Source organism: Mytilus californianus, unplaced genomic scaffold (assembly GCF_021869535.1).
Source record: "Mytilus californianus isolate M0D057914Y unplaced genomic scaffold, xbMytCali1.0.p SCAF_4, whole genome shotgun sequence".
In the NCBI taxonomy this organism is placed as follows: domain Eukaryota; kingdom Metazoa; phylum Mollusca; class Bivalvia; order Mytilida; family Mytilidae; genus Mytilus; species Mytilus californianus.
This window is the reverse complement of record NW_026262690.1, coordinates 84,558,804-84,574,151: the sequence shown is the minus strand read 5'-3', so window position 1 is coordinate 84,574,151 and position 15,348 is coordinate 84,558,804. Positions and strand designations below refer to the sequence as shown.

The window sequence follows — 15,348 nt, the reverse complement described above, 5'->3', positions numbered from 1 at the left end:
AGAACAGATTGTCTGATTAAAGTTCCATAACTCTAAAATTGCTAACGTGAAAATTGTAAAAATCCAGAGATATAGCTGAATTTGTGTATAAATTTCACAAAGATTCTGTCTGAGCATGTTTTATTGCCATATAGAATGTAGAGTAGAAACATATATATTTTTAAAAGATGAACTAAGTTTTTTTAAACTCAAAATGTAAAGTGAAAATTTTACATATTGTATAAATTCATGAGTCATAAGTAAACTTGAGTGGATAAAGTGGATTGATGAGAATTCTCAATTATTATATTTTTTGATGGCTCTATGACATCCTTATTGACATTTTTTGTTGTATCCTTTTTGTTTACAAATTAAATTCATCAATATGAAAAGGAATTACAATGTTGTTTTGGTTTTTTTTTTATCTGGCTCGAAATATGACCGTAACCATTAATTCTATTTTCAATGAACTATATTACTTTTGAAGTATTCTTAAACTGGTCTGCACTCATACTTATAACTTAAATATATGAATGTTAATGAAATATTTAACCAATCACATTTTAAATTAAAAACCATATTTGTAATTATTTCCAGAGTTGGTGAGCTGTGATAAAGTAGACCAAGGATGTGAGGGAGGATTACCATCCAATGCATACAAGGAAATTGAAAGACTAGGTTAGTTTCATGAGAACTGCTGAAAGCATTTTTTAGTTATTGTCAGAAAACTGGAAAATACCCCTTTTTTTATGAATAAAACCCTGTAACTCGGAAACGTAAAATCTAAAATTCATAAAAATCGAAAGGGAGCTCATGTCAATAGATATAAACAATTCACCAAAATTTCTTGCAAGTTGGTGAAAGCATTCTTGAGTTATTGTCAGAAAACTGGAAAATCCCCCCTTTTTTAATGAATAAAACCCCAAAACTCGGAAACGGTAAATCTGAAATTTATAAAAAACGAAAGGGAGCTCACGTCAATAGATTTAAACAATTCAATAAAGTTTCATGCATATTGGTTAAAGCGTTTTTGAGTTAATGTCCTACATGTTGACGACGGACGAACGGACAGACGGACGGACAGACGGTCAAGGGTATACCATAATACGTCCCGTAAACGGGCGTATAAAAAATAAAAATAACAATGTAATAAACTTGGCTGTTTTGTTGCAACAACAGAATTCTAAGGGTCTGGAGTCGGTTTCACAAAAAAACTTATGACTAAGATTGATCGTAAGTACACTAAATTGTTCATGACTTAGGACCAATCTTAGTCGTAAGTTTTTTTTGTGAAACCGACTCCAGACCCTTAGAATTCTGTTGTTGCAACAAAACAGCCAAGTTTATTATATTGTTATTTTTATTTTTTATACGCCCGTTTACGGGACGTATTATGGTATACCCTTGACCGTCTGTCCGTCCGTCTGTCCGTTCGTCCGTCATCAACATGTAGGACATTAACTCAAAAACGCTTTAACCAATATGCATGAAACTTTATTGAATTGTTTAAATCTATTGACGTGAGCTCCCTTTCATTTTTTATAAATTTCAGATTTACCGTTTCCGAGTTTTGGGGTTTTATTCATTAAAAAAGGGGGGATTTTCCAGTTTTCCGACAATAACTCAAGAATGCTTTCACCAACTTGCAAGAAATTTTGGTGAATTGTTTATATCTATTGACATGAGCTCCCTTTCGATTTTTATGAATTTTAGATTTTACGTTTCCGAGTTGCAGGGTTTTATTCATAAAAAAGGGGTATTTTCCAGTTTTCTGACAATAACTAAAAAATGCTTTCAGCAGTTCTCATGAAACTTTGGTGAATTGTTTATATCTGTTGATGTAAGCTCCCTTTAGAATTTTCGGAATTTTAAATTTTACATTTCTGAGTTATAGGGTTTTGTTCATTAAAAAAGGGGGATTTTCCAGTTTTTCAACAATAACTCAAAAATGCTTTCATCAGTTCTCATGAAACTTTGGTGAATTTTTTATAGCCATTGATGTAATCTCCCTATTGATTTTCATAAATTTCAAATATGACATTGAGAAGAAATTGAACTTTATTTGTTTATAGTCTGACAACAGATTTACTTAGTATTGTGCAACAGCACAGTGTATTGCACAAAGCAAGAAATCTTTAATTGAATATAAATTCAATTCATATAACCAATTTCAAGTTCTTTGACTACATTTATTCAGAAACCTATAATATGTCAAATATTTAATTACAATCCAAATTCAGACCTGTATCAAGCTTGAATATTGTGTCCATTTTAACCCCAACTGTTCAGGGTTGGACCTCTGCGGGCGTATCCAGCTGCACTTAGTGAAGCAGTTTATTTTGGTAGTGATGATAAATTTAATTGGGTGTTTTCTGGTTGGATGTCTTCACCAAATCTTTTCGATTTCCACTGATTCTGATGAAATTTTATGTATGAGCAGAAGATGTGAGGTATATTTCAATGAGATGACAGCAACACTGAATCACAACACAAGGAAAGACAGCTAAGGCAACATAAATCAATGTCTGTATCGGTAGACTACTGTTGTACCATATTTTATGCTCTAAATTGTACAAATTTGAACAAGGGAAAAAATATATTTATATTTCTGTCATAAATGTCAAAAAAATAAGTATTCTGTATTCAGTTTCAAGGGCAGATGCAAATGAAGGCCCACCTTGAGCACCTCTCCCCCACCCCTGAAATCTGAAAAATATAAATTTTTGCCTTAAAAAATCAATTCTCTGGCCCACATCCCTAATAACCTCAAGTCCTATATCCACACTAGTGTATATATTGCAAATTCAGAATTTGATATGTTCATTGATTAGTGCAAATCATTGACAAAAATCAACAATTAAGTAATACAATCTGTAGACATGTTGTAGAAGAATATTATTAGTTATATTTCAATGTTCTTTCTGTTATATTTTTCACAATAATAAAAATCACACATAAATTTACATAAGTGCATATTTTTGTATTAAATTCTGAAAGTGTATATTAATTTATAACATGTATTTTTAGGTGGACTTGAGACAGAATCACAGTACAAGTATGATGGAGTTGATGAAAAGTGCACCTTCAACAGATCTGATGCCAAATTTTACATCAACAGCTCATTGTCTATATCCAGTGATGAGTCAGGTAGGTGAATATCAACTTGACATCAGTAGATGTACTGCACTCTCTATTTGATATCAGAGTTTACATTATTTACTTTTATTTCCATAACTAATTGTGTGGGGTAGGTCAAGATTAAAAAAATAACACAGTGATTGCTAATGAAAATTACTTAACAAAATTACTAGAGTAAAGGTGATGTTCTAAAGGTCAATTTTAACTGATCTCAGTTAATGTCAAGGTCAACATGTACATGATATAGCCAATGTCAAGGTCAATCAATCTAATGTCTATTAATGTCCAGATTAAAACATCAAGAACTCCTTATCTCTGTCTACTGATGAGTGGAATAGTTGGCATCAACACATTTATTGTAAAAATGAATTTAAGGAGATATAAGGAATTCATCCATTAGACAACAACCCAACAAAAAAAAAAAACCAAAATCACCATGAGGGCAACATACAATAGACAGGTGTTTATACAATATTTCAAGCTCTAAATCATCTTGAATCCATAAAAGTTTGAAATAAATTTAATGTAAACAATCAAAAATCTTAAATCTTACCATTAACACCCAATTATCTGAGTAAAGAAAAATCATTAAGATACCAAAATGCTGAAAGCTGAGGAGTTTTCTGACTTGGGACAGACATATTTTACTTCTATACATGTTTTCCATATTTTGTGATTTGATAGGTTTGTCAAAATTAAAAACTGATGGGTTATTTTCGTTCTTCGTGATCAGCGCATTTTCGCTATCGTGATCCGTTTTTCTACAGATTTTTTTTTTATATTTTCGTGATCCGTGATCATGGAAATTTATTTTCTGTGAATCGTGATTGACAAAAAAATCAACTCGTGAATCGTGATGAGACCCCCCCCCCCCCCCCCCCCATCAGGCCCCTCAAGAATGTAGAAAAAGTATTCTTCAATAATCAAAATCAGGAGATCAAAGCAAATGTGAGATCTTCTTATTGGTTGTGTTTAGCTTTATTATATACTGTGAAAGTACTTTTATTCGTGGGGTACCAATTTTCGTGGTTTTTGTGGATGGCTTTATCCACGAATTTAAGCGTCCAACGAAATATTACAACTGTTGTCCAAATCAAGAAATGTAAAGATCCCCATGTATGGGATACGGGCATATACTAGAGAACACATCAAATATTGCCAAATGCACTATGAACTTTTTTTTTTATATACAACTGCAGGCAGGCTTTTATCCATGTTATCTTTAAAAACCTAAACTGTACAACTTTGAACCTTTTAATTCTCATAAATTTTTGTTTCGATCGATGAAAGTCAAATTTCTGGTAATGATATGCTATGATGAAGTGTTCATTTTATCTACTCGAAATTCTCATATGGAAAAAAATAATTTCATATTGGAATTAAAACTAATTCTACAATTCAAAATATATTTATGCATTTGTTTATGTTGCCGTTTTCTTTAAGTGACATGTTTATGACCCAATTAACACCTTTGATGATTTTTAATCTGTTAATCGTTCGATCTCGGGTTAATTAGTGTCATCACTTTGTTACATGTGAGCAACAATTCAAATGTTTACTTTGCAATTTACTTCAATCGAGACAATTTGTCATATATGAATCAGCTTAGCTTAGTTCTGAAAGCAATTATTTTATTAAAAATTTGTTGAATGTTGTCAGTTATGAAAGACGAACAAGTAAGTAAAAAAAACACCTTATTTTGCAATGTCCACAAATCATTATAAATCTACATATGATTATTATAAAGAATCTTCATTTCTGATTGCTCCAAATTCTTTCTAGATTTTTTTTCTTCAGAAAACTAAAATCCAGGAAATTTAAGAACCCACGAACATGTAACTTTTGCTCAAACCACGAAAATTAATACCCACGAATAAAAGTACTTTCCCAGTTCACAGATCTATTGATTAAGATCTTGTTTGGTGGCAGTTTATTGTCAAACTAAAAATCTTATGAATGGTATTTGTCGAGCCTGCGACTTTTGTCGCAGAAAGCTCGACATAGGGATAATGATCCGGCGGCGGAGGCGTCGTTAGCTAACTTCTTAAAAGCTTTATATTTTAGAAGGTGGAAGACCTGGATGCTTCATACTTTGTATATAGATGTCTCATGTTACGGAGTTTCCGTCTGTCACATTTCCATTGACCTTGACCTCATGGTTCAGTGACTACTTGAAAAAAAAGTTAAGATTTTTTTGTAATGTTAATTTCTCTCTTATTGAGAGTAATAGGATAACTATATTTGGTATGTGCGTACCTTGCAAGGTCCTCATGCCCGTCAGACAGTTTTCACTTGACCTCAACCTCATTTCATGGATCAGTGAAGAAGGTTAAGTTTTGGTGGTCAAGTCCATATCTCAGATACTATAAGCAATAGGACTTGTATATTTGGTGTATGGAAGGACTGTAAGGTGTACATGTCCAACTTGCAGGTGTCATCTGACCTTGACCTCATTTTCATGGTTCAGTGGTTATAGTTAAGTTTTTGTGTTTTGGTCTGTTTTTCTTATACTGTATGCAATAGGTCAACTATATTTGGTGTATGGAATGATTATAAGGTGTACATGTCTAGCTGGCAGGTGTCATCTGACCTTGACCTCATTTTCATGGTTCTGTGGTCAAAGTTAAGTTTTTAAGTTGTGGTCTTTTTTTCTAATACTATATGCAATAGGTCAACTATATTTGGTGTATGGAAATATTTTATGATCTATTTGTCAGTCACGCAGGTTTTTTTTTACCTTGACCTCATTTTCAAGGTTCATTGCTCATGCAGTGTTAAGTTTTTGTGTTTTGGTCTGTTTTTCTTAAACTATAAGCAATAGGTCAACTATATTTGTTGTATGGAAGAATTGTAAGCTGTACATGTACCTCATTTTCATGGTTCTGTGGTCAAAGTTAAGTTTTTAAGTTGTGGTCTTTTTATACCCCACGCAACGAGTTGCGGAGGGTATAATGTTTTTGACCCGTCAGTCCGTCAGTCCTATTTCTTGTCATCGCAACTCCTCTCAAACCACACAACAGAATTTCACGAAACCTTTTTAGATAATAAGGACATACTATGTAGTTGTGCATATCGACAGGAAATTACGATTCAATTCTTTTTCTAGGAGTTACGCCCCTTTGAACTTATTTACTTTAATGCACTACTGCAACAGTTTGTCATCGCAACTCCTCTCAAACCACACAACAGAATTTCATGAAACCTTTTCAGATAATAAGGACATACTACGTAGATGTGCATATCGACAGGAAATTACGATTTAATTTTTTTCCCAGGAGTTACACCCCTTTGAACTTATTTGCCCAATATACTACTGCAACCTTTTGTCATGGCAACTCCTCTCAAACCACACAACAGAATTTCATGAAACTGTGTAGATAATAAGGACATACTATGTAGATGTGCATATTGACAGGAAATTATGATTCAATTTTTATTTCTGATACAATTTTTTTTTCTTACACTTATTTTATTTCTCCAATGACAATGTGGGGACGTGGGGTATGTGAGCGCGTTCACTAAGGTTCTTTAATTTTGTAATACTATATGCAATAGGTCAACTTTATTTGGTGTTTGGAAATATTTTATGATGTACATGTCAGTCTCGCAGGTTTTATTTGACCTTGACCTCATTTTCACGGTTCATTGCTCAGTGTTAAGTTTTTGTGTTTTGGTCTGTTTTTCTTAAACTATAAGCAATAGGTCAACTATATTTGTTGTATGGAAGAATTGTAAGCTGTACATGTCTGCCTGGCATGGTTCATCTGACCTTGACCTCATTTTCATGGTTCATTGGTTAATGTTTAGTTTTCTTGGTTAAGTCTATTTCTTAGAAACTATAAGCAATAGGTCAACTATATTTAGTGTATTGAATGATTGTAAGGTGTACATGTATGTCTTGTTTGGTTTATATGACCTTGACCTCATTTTCTTGGATCATGTTAAGTTTATGGGATAGTTGTAGTAAAGCTTTACATTTAGGGCTATCAACATAACATCAATAATTAGTAAAGAGCGCGAGACATTTCAGTGTGTGCACTCTTGTATTTTTATTTTGGGGTTCCATAACTGATGCATTGTAATGAATGTTTTACTTTTTTTAGAAATGGCACAATGGCTGTATGAAAATGGACCTATATCTATTGGTATCAATGCCTTTGTGATGCAGGTAGGAAAATAAAAACCTTTTATGCTAATCTGCGATCATGCATGCTCAGAAATCTCAATAACTGGCAAAATCCTGTTTGTTTCTTTTAAAAAAGAACAGCAGTTTCATTCAAAATTATTCTTTCTAAACTTTTAAACATTTTTGCTTCTTAAAGGTTAATTCATATGTTTCATCAAAATAATAAAAGACTACTCAATCAGCAGATTAAGTGTGACTATTCAACGAGGTTGGTTTCTCTTAAGGGTTTTAATTACAAGAAAATACCCCTCTTATGTTAAAGGGGCCTTGTAAGCAGGATGTAGAGTTGCCTTAAAAGGTGGGAACTATTGTATTCGCTTTATCCTACAAAATGTCATTGTACTCTAACATATATGTCATTTTTTCAGAATTTTGTTACATTTACATATAAATGCAATAAATAATTGATATTCAGATTAAAAATTTTACTCAAGAATTCTTTAAAATTAACCAATGCTAAGGACTGGTCAATAATAGATTTTCTCAAATTATTAACAATGAACATTCATATTTCAGTTTTACATGGGAGGAATCTCACATCCCTGGAAGATTTTCTGTAACCCTAAAGAATTGGACCATGGTGTACTCATTGTAGGTTATGGTGTTGGTAAGTTGAATTTAACTATATAATATAAAAATAAGGAGAGGTGGTATGATAGCCAATGTGACAACTATCCGCCAAAGTCCAAATGAATTGGAAGTTGATGAGGGTCGTAATGGGGGTACCTCCATGACGAATAACAGTAAAAATCTTGCCAAATGTTGTTAGCGGTAATTTTTGGTGCATGACGATAAAATCACATTCATGTACACATTCTTTATGACAATAAAAAAAATCTACTGATTTTGATGAATCACGTTTAATTCCAAAAATAACGGTAGCATATATTTGAACTAAATACTTGTACATTGTATATGTACTTTTGTAGGCAATAAGATGTTACTTTTTCAAAATTTTGAAGTTGCTCATTTAGTCAGAAAAATCTTTAAATGCTTGAAATAAATTGGTTTTAATATCTCTTATCAATACCTCAAAGTTGTATGTGCACTATCTAATTTAAATTTATTAATCGGGCAAAGAGGGCATTTTGTTTATGTATTGTTTTATTGTTATTTAACATACTTTTGTAGATGGAAGCAAACCCTACTGGATAGTGAAAAACAGCTGGGGACCAGACTGGGGAGAAAAGGTACGCTAATTTTAATCTATAGAATAAGCTATTCCATTATTGTCGAGCCTTCGACTTTTGTCGAAAAAGCGAGACATAGCAATCCTGGAAGCTTCTTACAATCAAAAGATTGTATCGAAAGGAATATTGTTATTTTTTTTTTTCCTCATTTTTGTTGAGCCTGCGATTAACAGCAAAAGTAGGCGAGACACTGGGTTCCCCGGAACCCTTACGAATTTTTATTTAGAGAGACGGTTATATTGCAATCATCTTGTAATGCCCCCTCTCATAAGTATGGGCTATATTGCAATCATCTTGTAATGCCCCCTCTCTAAAGTATGGGCTATATTGCAATCATCTTGTAATGCCCCCTCTCTAAAGTATGGGCTATATTGCAATCATCTTGTAATGCCCCTCTCTAAAGTATAAAGTATGGGCTATATTGCAATCATCTTGTAATGCCCCCTCTCTAAAGTATGGGCTATATTGCAATTATCTTGTAATGCCCTCTCTCTAAAGTATTGGCTATATTGCAATCATCTTGTAATGCCCCCTCTCTTAAGTATGGGCTATATTGCAATCACTGTGTCCATCCAGATCCATTCCTCCATCCAGCTGTTTACCTTTCTGTTCATCAAACAAATTTTTTCATTGCACTTTTCTCTAGTATCACTTTTGAATCTGTCAGAAACTTACTCCTGTTTGCTGGTACTATGATTTTTTTTTAAATATGTTGAATGGTTTTAAATTTTTTGTCACACTCTTCTCAAAAACTATGACACAGGATGACTTAATATGTGGTCAGCAGCTGAATTGTAATGTGTGAGCACTTTTCGTATCTTTCTGATATCTACTTCCTGTTAGCAGATAAATCTTTGAATTTTTCAATATATTGAATGTACTTAAAATTTTTCTTCACACTTTTCTCTGAAACTACTAAACAGAATTATTTTATTTTTGGTCAGCAGCTCAACAGTGATGAGTTTTAATGTGTGCTTTTCAGATCAGTAAAACACCTACTTCCTGTTTTCAAATACTTTAAATTACGAGTCCGGGTATGCATAGCAGGACAACATATGCATTCTTGTTAGATTTTCTATGTTTAAACTGTCCCTACAATGTAAAGCTGTCCTACCAATATTCGTACAGAAAAAAAACCTCAATCTTGCATGATTACTTCTAGTCATTTCCTTGAATCAATGTTTTGGAAATAATTTTCCCTTAATTAAAAAAAGATTTTGTGTTGAAAACATTTGGAAAAAGGGTGGTACATGTAATATAATACTTTATGTTTTGATAAAACCTTTAATTCTATTCAAATGAATAGTACCTTCCGTATGTACAAAAATCTCAAATTTATTTTGCAGGGATATTACCTAGTGTATCGTGGAGATGGAGTTTGTGGACTGAATACTTTGTGTACATCAGCTATCGTTAAATAAACAAGTTATCATCCAACTACCAGTACTGTATCTGTGATTCAAATATATATAATGTATATACACAAAGAAGATTTTTTTTCATATTGTTTTTTTTTTCATCTTTGACATTAAAATTTGTATCATATGTTTAATTTTTTTTTTTGTATAAATTTATCTAACTTATTTTTGGTTATTTTTAGAATATTTAATATAATTTATAATTACTTTTGACGTTGTTGATATTGAAAAAGGTTTGTGCAGTGTTCATTTTTTGTATAAAAATGTAAATTGTGTATTATTTTACAAGTTTATATCTGAACTAATAAATAAATGTTTTGACATACTAAAAATCAGTAACTATAGATTTTACCACATCAATGTTATCCATTTTTGATAGTAAAATATTTAAATTTTCAAATATTAGGCTTTTTAATACCTAGCTTTTGAATAATAAGCCTTAATTTTTTTCAGAATTTTGAATTAAAAAATCATATAGGATAAGAAAGAAACTCAGATCAAAGGAAAAAAAATTTATTGCATTCTTCAAATATTATAAAAATGAATATGTTGTCCACAAAATGTACTTTAATATTTTGTGTTGTGTGTATTTTGATATATTTAAAATTTATTTAGTTAAGAACATATTAATCAGTAAAAAAAATTTTTAATTTATTTTTTTTGAATTCATACTTGAAAATCATTTTGATAATGGTAATGTGTTTCTTATTTGTATTACAATGTAAAGATTAACAAACTGACATATATCTAGTTTAACAGAAACATTGCCTTACTTTTATCGTAATGTATTGTTTTTGTGGCATTTGTGGTGCCCAATAGACTATAATTTAAAAGAACAGGTTTTTTTCTGTGCTTATCCAACAAACTCTAATTTTGAAAAGGTTTTATGAAAGGATACATAGCTATGTCATGCTCATCTATAAGAATAGTATCATAGTAACAAAAACAAATAACTTTTTGGGTTAATTTGCCAGAAGTGTCCACTTATGGTATTTAGAAAAAGAAAAAAATGATTGTTTCTGTAATCTACAAGGCACTTTTCAAAAACCAGAAGGACTCACTTATGATTGAGATAGAAAATTCCTGTAATGTAAATATAAATGCACCTGTTAAGTTATTTTTATTATGAAATGATATTATGAAATGATATTTGAAAGTGATAATGAATCAATTTTGACTTTAACAAATACATGTACATGTACTATTAATGGGCTGGGACACAAAAAAGATAATTTGAGAGAAAATTTTGATGCAGCTGTTTTTATATAAATGATCAGTACATTCCATGGTTATAAACAGTTTTAAAATTAAAGACCGATATATATTTTATGATCAATTCTATAAACTATAATCAGATAAACTTCATTGTTTCCTAAAAAAAAAATTCTCAATAAAAGATTTTTCATATTGCTGTTTTTCTTCTTCATTAAAAATAAGTTTTCATTTTGGAAAAGTATTTATATGTACGGGGTGGGTGTATGTATGTGCACAGAAAAACAGGAACACTATGAAAGAACAAAATTAAAAATGGCTTGCATGTTGCTTTTTCAACAATTTGCATAAAACAAGGTAAACAATGATTGCCAATGAGACATCTTTCCACCATAGTTGAAATGAAGTGGAAGTAAGCAATTATAGGCCACCTTACAGCCTTCAAAAATGAGAAAAAAAACCATACTGTATAATCCCCTATAAAAAGCCCTGACATGAAAAATGTGAAACAATTCAAAACGGCCTAATACTAGTATGTAACAAAAAACAATTTACAAAAAACAAAAATGACATATACCAATGACAACCACTGTAGTACAGGCTCTTGACAACACATAGCACCGAAATAAGAGGTACTGAGAGCTATTTCAAGGCCAATTACATCAAATAAATCGTGTTCTCCGAGACTCCTCATGCTCTTTAAAAACAGAATTTAATTTTGGCTTCCAAACTTTTGGTTCGATTGTTCCTGTTGAAAGTTATTAAAGAAAACATATCATGAACTAGGAAATCAATAACATACACTACTATTTCAGGTTAGGGTGAAGGTTGGCGCCTGTTAAAACGTTTAAACCCACTGCATTTGTTTGCACCTTCCTAAGTTTCACTAGTCATTTTGTCCTTTATAGCTTTTTGTTTTACACATTGTGATTTGGATGGAGAGTTGTCTCATTGGCACTCTTACCACATCTTCTTATTTCTATTTGTTTACTTCCCCATAAGCTATCCTGCTTGTAGTAGACGGTCTGTCTACATATATACCATCAGCTCAGTAGTGGCCAGTGCTTCAGAAATGGCATGCTTTTAATGATAATATTTGTCTATAAAATTACTTTAAACTGGTTTCACCTCTCAGTCAAAGTAAGACTATTTAAATTTTGGTTGCTCTGTTAAGTCCTTTTGGTTTCTGTCTCACTAGAGACACAAAAATCGATAGAAAATTGAAGAACTGATACAAAACTCAAATTATAGATGAAGGCTCTCAGAATGACATAGATAACAAATTTTAACATTTTTGTCCATTATCTTGAAAACTACAACAGATAGACAGAAATGTAAAAGGCAAAAAGGATCAGTAATAAAAGATGTATAGAAATTCCAAAATAACTGAAATGCTTAATTATTGCCAAATTGTTTGTAAATAAGGTTAGCACCTTTTAACTATTATCTTGAAAACTACAACAGACAGAAACTTTAAAAAGGAAAACTTTTATCAGCAAAATGTGAAATAACTAAAAATATCAAGCCTCTACATTTAATACCATTTCGTCGGTACAGCATCTCGTAGATCATTAATCCCCAAGTGTAACATTTGTTCAGTAGAAAGTATTTTGTTACTGGTAATATTTTCAGATACATCCCAATTCATTAATTATGTAATCATACTAAACAAATGTTGCAAAAGAGTACTATATTATTTTAGAAACATGTAGTTATCAATAAATGCTAAATTAATACCAGTTTGTTTTATTAAAACAAATTGCAATTTGGTCAGAATTTTGAATTAATTGCAATAGGTGCAGAGAAACGCTTATAATTAAGTCAAAGTAAAATGCGAACAGTTGATGGCTGCCGACAAAATCTCTGAAACTTAGGTTAACTTAATATCAGTCACAGTGGAACCCATGATGGACATATAAAAAAGTCTTTTTGATTGAGTTAAGCCATTTCAATTGATATTTTATAGTGTGTCTTTCTATGTTGTAAAGTTACACTACTATTTCAGGTTAGGGTGAAGGTTGGCACCGGTTAAAACATTTAAACCCCGCTGCATTTGTTTGCACCTGTCCCAAGTCAGGAACCTGTTGTTCAGTGGTTGTCATTTGTTGATGTGGTTCGTAAGTGTTTCTCGTTTCTCGTTTTTTATATAGATTAGACCATTGGTTTTCCTGTTTGAATTGTTTTACACTGGTTATTTTGGGGCCCTTTATAGCTTGCTGTTCGATGTGAGCAAGGCTCCGTGTTGAAGGCCATACTTTGACCTATTATTGTTTACAATTTTATACATTGCGACTTGGATGGAGAGTTCTCATTGGCACTCATAAGCCTTTACTATATATAGGAAAGGCAGGGAGGGGGCCTGCTCCCCCTCCCCTAAATATGCCTCTGCCTTGTCTATTCATTCATCCAATAAATATTTTCTTCAAATCTTTAAAGTAACTACTTATTATAAAAGAATTACTTCATATTCAGTATGCAGCTTGACAATGAAGAGCACTTTTTACATCTGTCAGATACCTAACTTTTAATTTGCCAATACTCTAGTTTTCACTATTATGTTGAGCGAACAAATACTTTACTAATTATTTTTTCAATTCATGACTTCATATTTTGGTTTGACTGACGAGATGTAATATGCGTCCTGTTTTTGGATCTTTCAAGACATATGCGTCCTGTTTTTCAGATACACAGCAATTGTGGTTTTTTCTAGATCATCATTTTTATATTTCAATATGCCAGACTATTTATGCCTTTGTTCTGGGTGATAAACTGTTGTCTCATAACCTGTCCCTAGCTAAATTCTATAAGTGACTGCTATAAAGTGATTATTCAAGGTACTTAACTACTAGTAAATGGATCGAAGATGACAAACAAATTTGTACGAAACACATTCTATGTCATCTTGGGAACAACTGATGCCATGTAATTGCTTTGAAATCTTCACAATCTGAAGTCTTTTAAAAGTGAATGATGAGGACTAAGTGGCATATCATGATATCGTTAAATTCCACTACTATCCTTCAAACAACAGATCCCAAATGATAGCTCAACGGAAACCAAATGCCAGTGATTTCTGAATTATAAGTATTGAGTATCTTCCTCCTAGGTGTAATTTAGGACTATGTGTATCCTATGATATAAACTGTTGTCCATTGTATTTATAGTCCTCATTCTCTTGTGAACCATCTTTATATGTATCCTGTATAGCCAGGGTTTATCATTAAAGGTTGGTCTCCAATACACATGCAATTAAAGACTTAAATCAGTTTATAAATGTCCAAACACTACACATTGGCATCGAGTTTGTATATCAAGACAAAGAACAGCAATTGTTGACCGTATATTATACAAAATCAGACAAACTGACTAGATCTCTAAATATTAACCATAATGTCTTCAACAAATGGACAAGGCTGCTGATAGCACAGGGCTCTCGGTCATTAAACTCTACTCAGTACTCAGGAGTAAAAACTTTTGTGCTCGAAACACCAAATCCAGTATTTTGATGTTAATTTTTATGACCGCAAGGCCAGGCTGGATAATGTTACTTTAATTAGATAACAAAGTTTGCCTTAAAGAAGGAAGAACGTCAGCCATGGAATGTTGCCCAAGTCCAGCAAAACAACACGGTACAGTAACTATCCAAGTCCCATGGACTCGACACTCTGTAAAGCAACTGGAACTAATTTTACCAAAAGCTCTTCATTTTGCAGCAGAGTGCATTGAAATGGGGTTGAATTGACGGTGGAGAGATAAAAAAAAACTTAATTACCTTGGGCAAAAAGAAATTGCGGGGAATTGTGTACTGGTCATTTATTAACACCGCTTGTGCATTGAGAACTGCTCCCAGGTTCAATAACATATTGAAAGTGATAGATTGGGAATGGAGGGTGCATGATATGTATAAAATCATTTCTATCAAGCAGTTAATGTCCTTTGTATTCAACAGCTAATCAAAACTGAGAACACAAGCACTGATAGTCCAGCTGATTATATTTAAACATTAACCCTCGACCTTTCATGGTAATAACATTCATCTCATGGGGAAAAAAAAATTCCTCCTGTATAAACAACACTTGTACTTTGAGCTCCAATGAGTGTTTCCAGATGTACAGTGATGAGAGCAACTTTCTTCAGTGTTGTGAATTTCAAATACATTAACAATACACTCAACAGTTATCTACACACTTTATAGTTACAATTCTTACTAACAGGCATAGTTATT

General features: G+C 32.2%; 1 protein-coding gene across 6 annotated transcripts in view; it reads left to right on the top strand.

Annotated features, from left to right (window-relative positions):
• LOC127738760 (cathepsin L-like) overlaps nt 1–11,318 on the top strand; it is a 50,212-nt gene extending 38,894 nt beyond the window's left edge. For all 6 annotated transcript variants that reach the window (XM_052250114.1, XM_052250116.1, XM_052250119.1 and 3 more), the window contains 6 exons: nt 577–657; nt 3,007–3,126; nt 7,221–7,285; nt 7,820–7,910; nt 8,435–8,493; nt 9,840–11,318. In XM_052250114.1, coding sequence (XP_052106074.1) covers nt 577–657; nt 3,007–3,126; nt 7,221–7,285; nt 7,820–7,910; nt 8,435–8,493; nt 9,840–9,914 — 491 coding nt within the window. In that variant the 3' untranslated portion in view covers nt 9,915–11,318. The remainder of the gene's footprint in view (nt 1–576; nt 658–3,006; nt 3,127–7,220; nt 7,286–7,819; nt 7,911–8,434; nt 8,494–9,839) is intronic.
• The last annotated feature ends 4,030 nt before the right edge of the window (nt 11,319–15,348 follow it).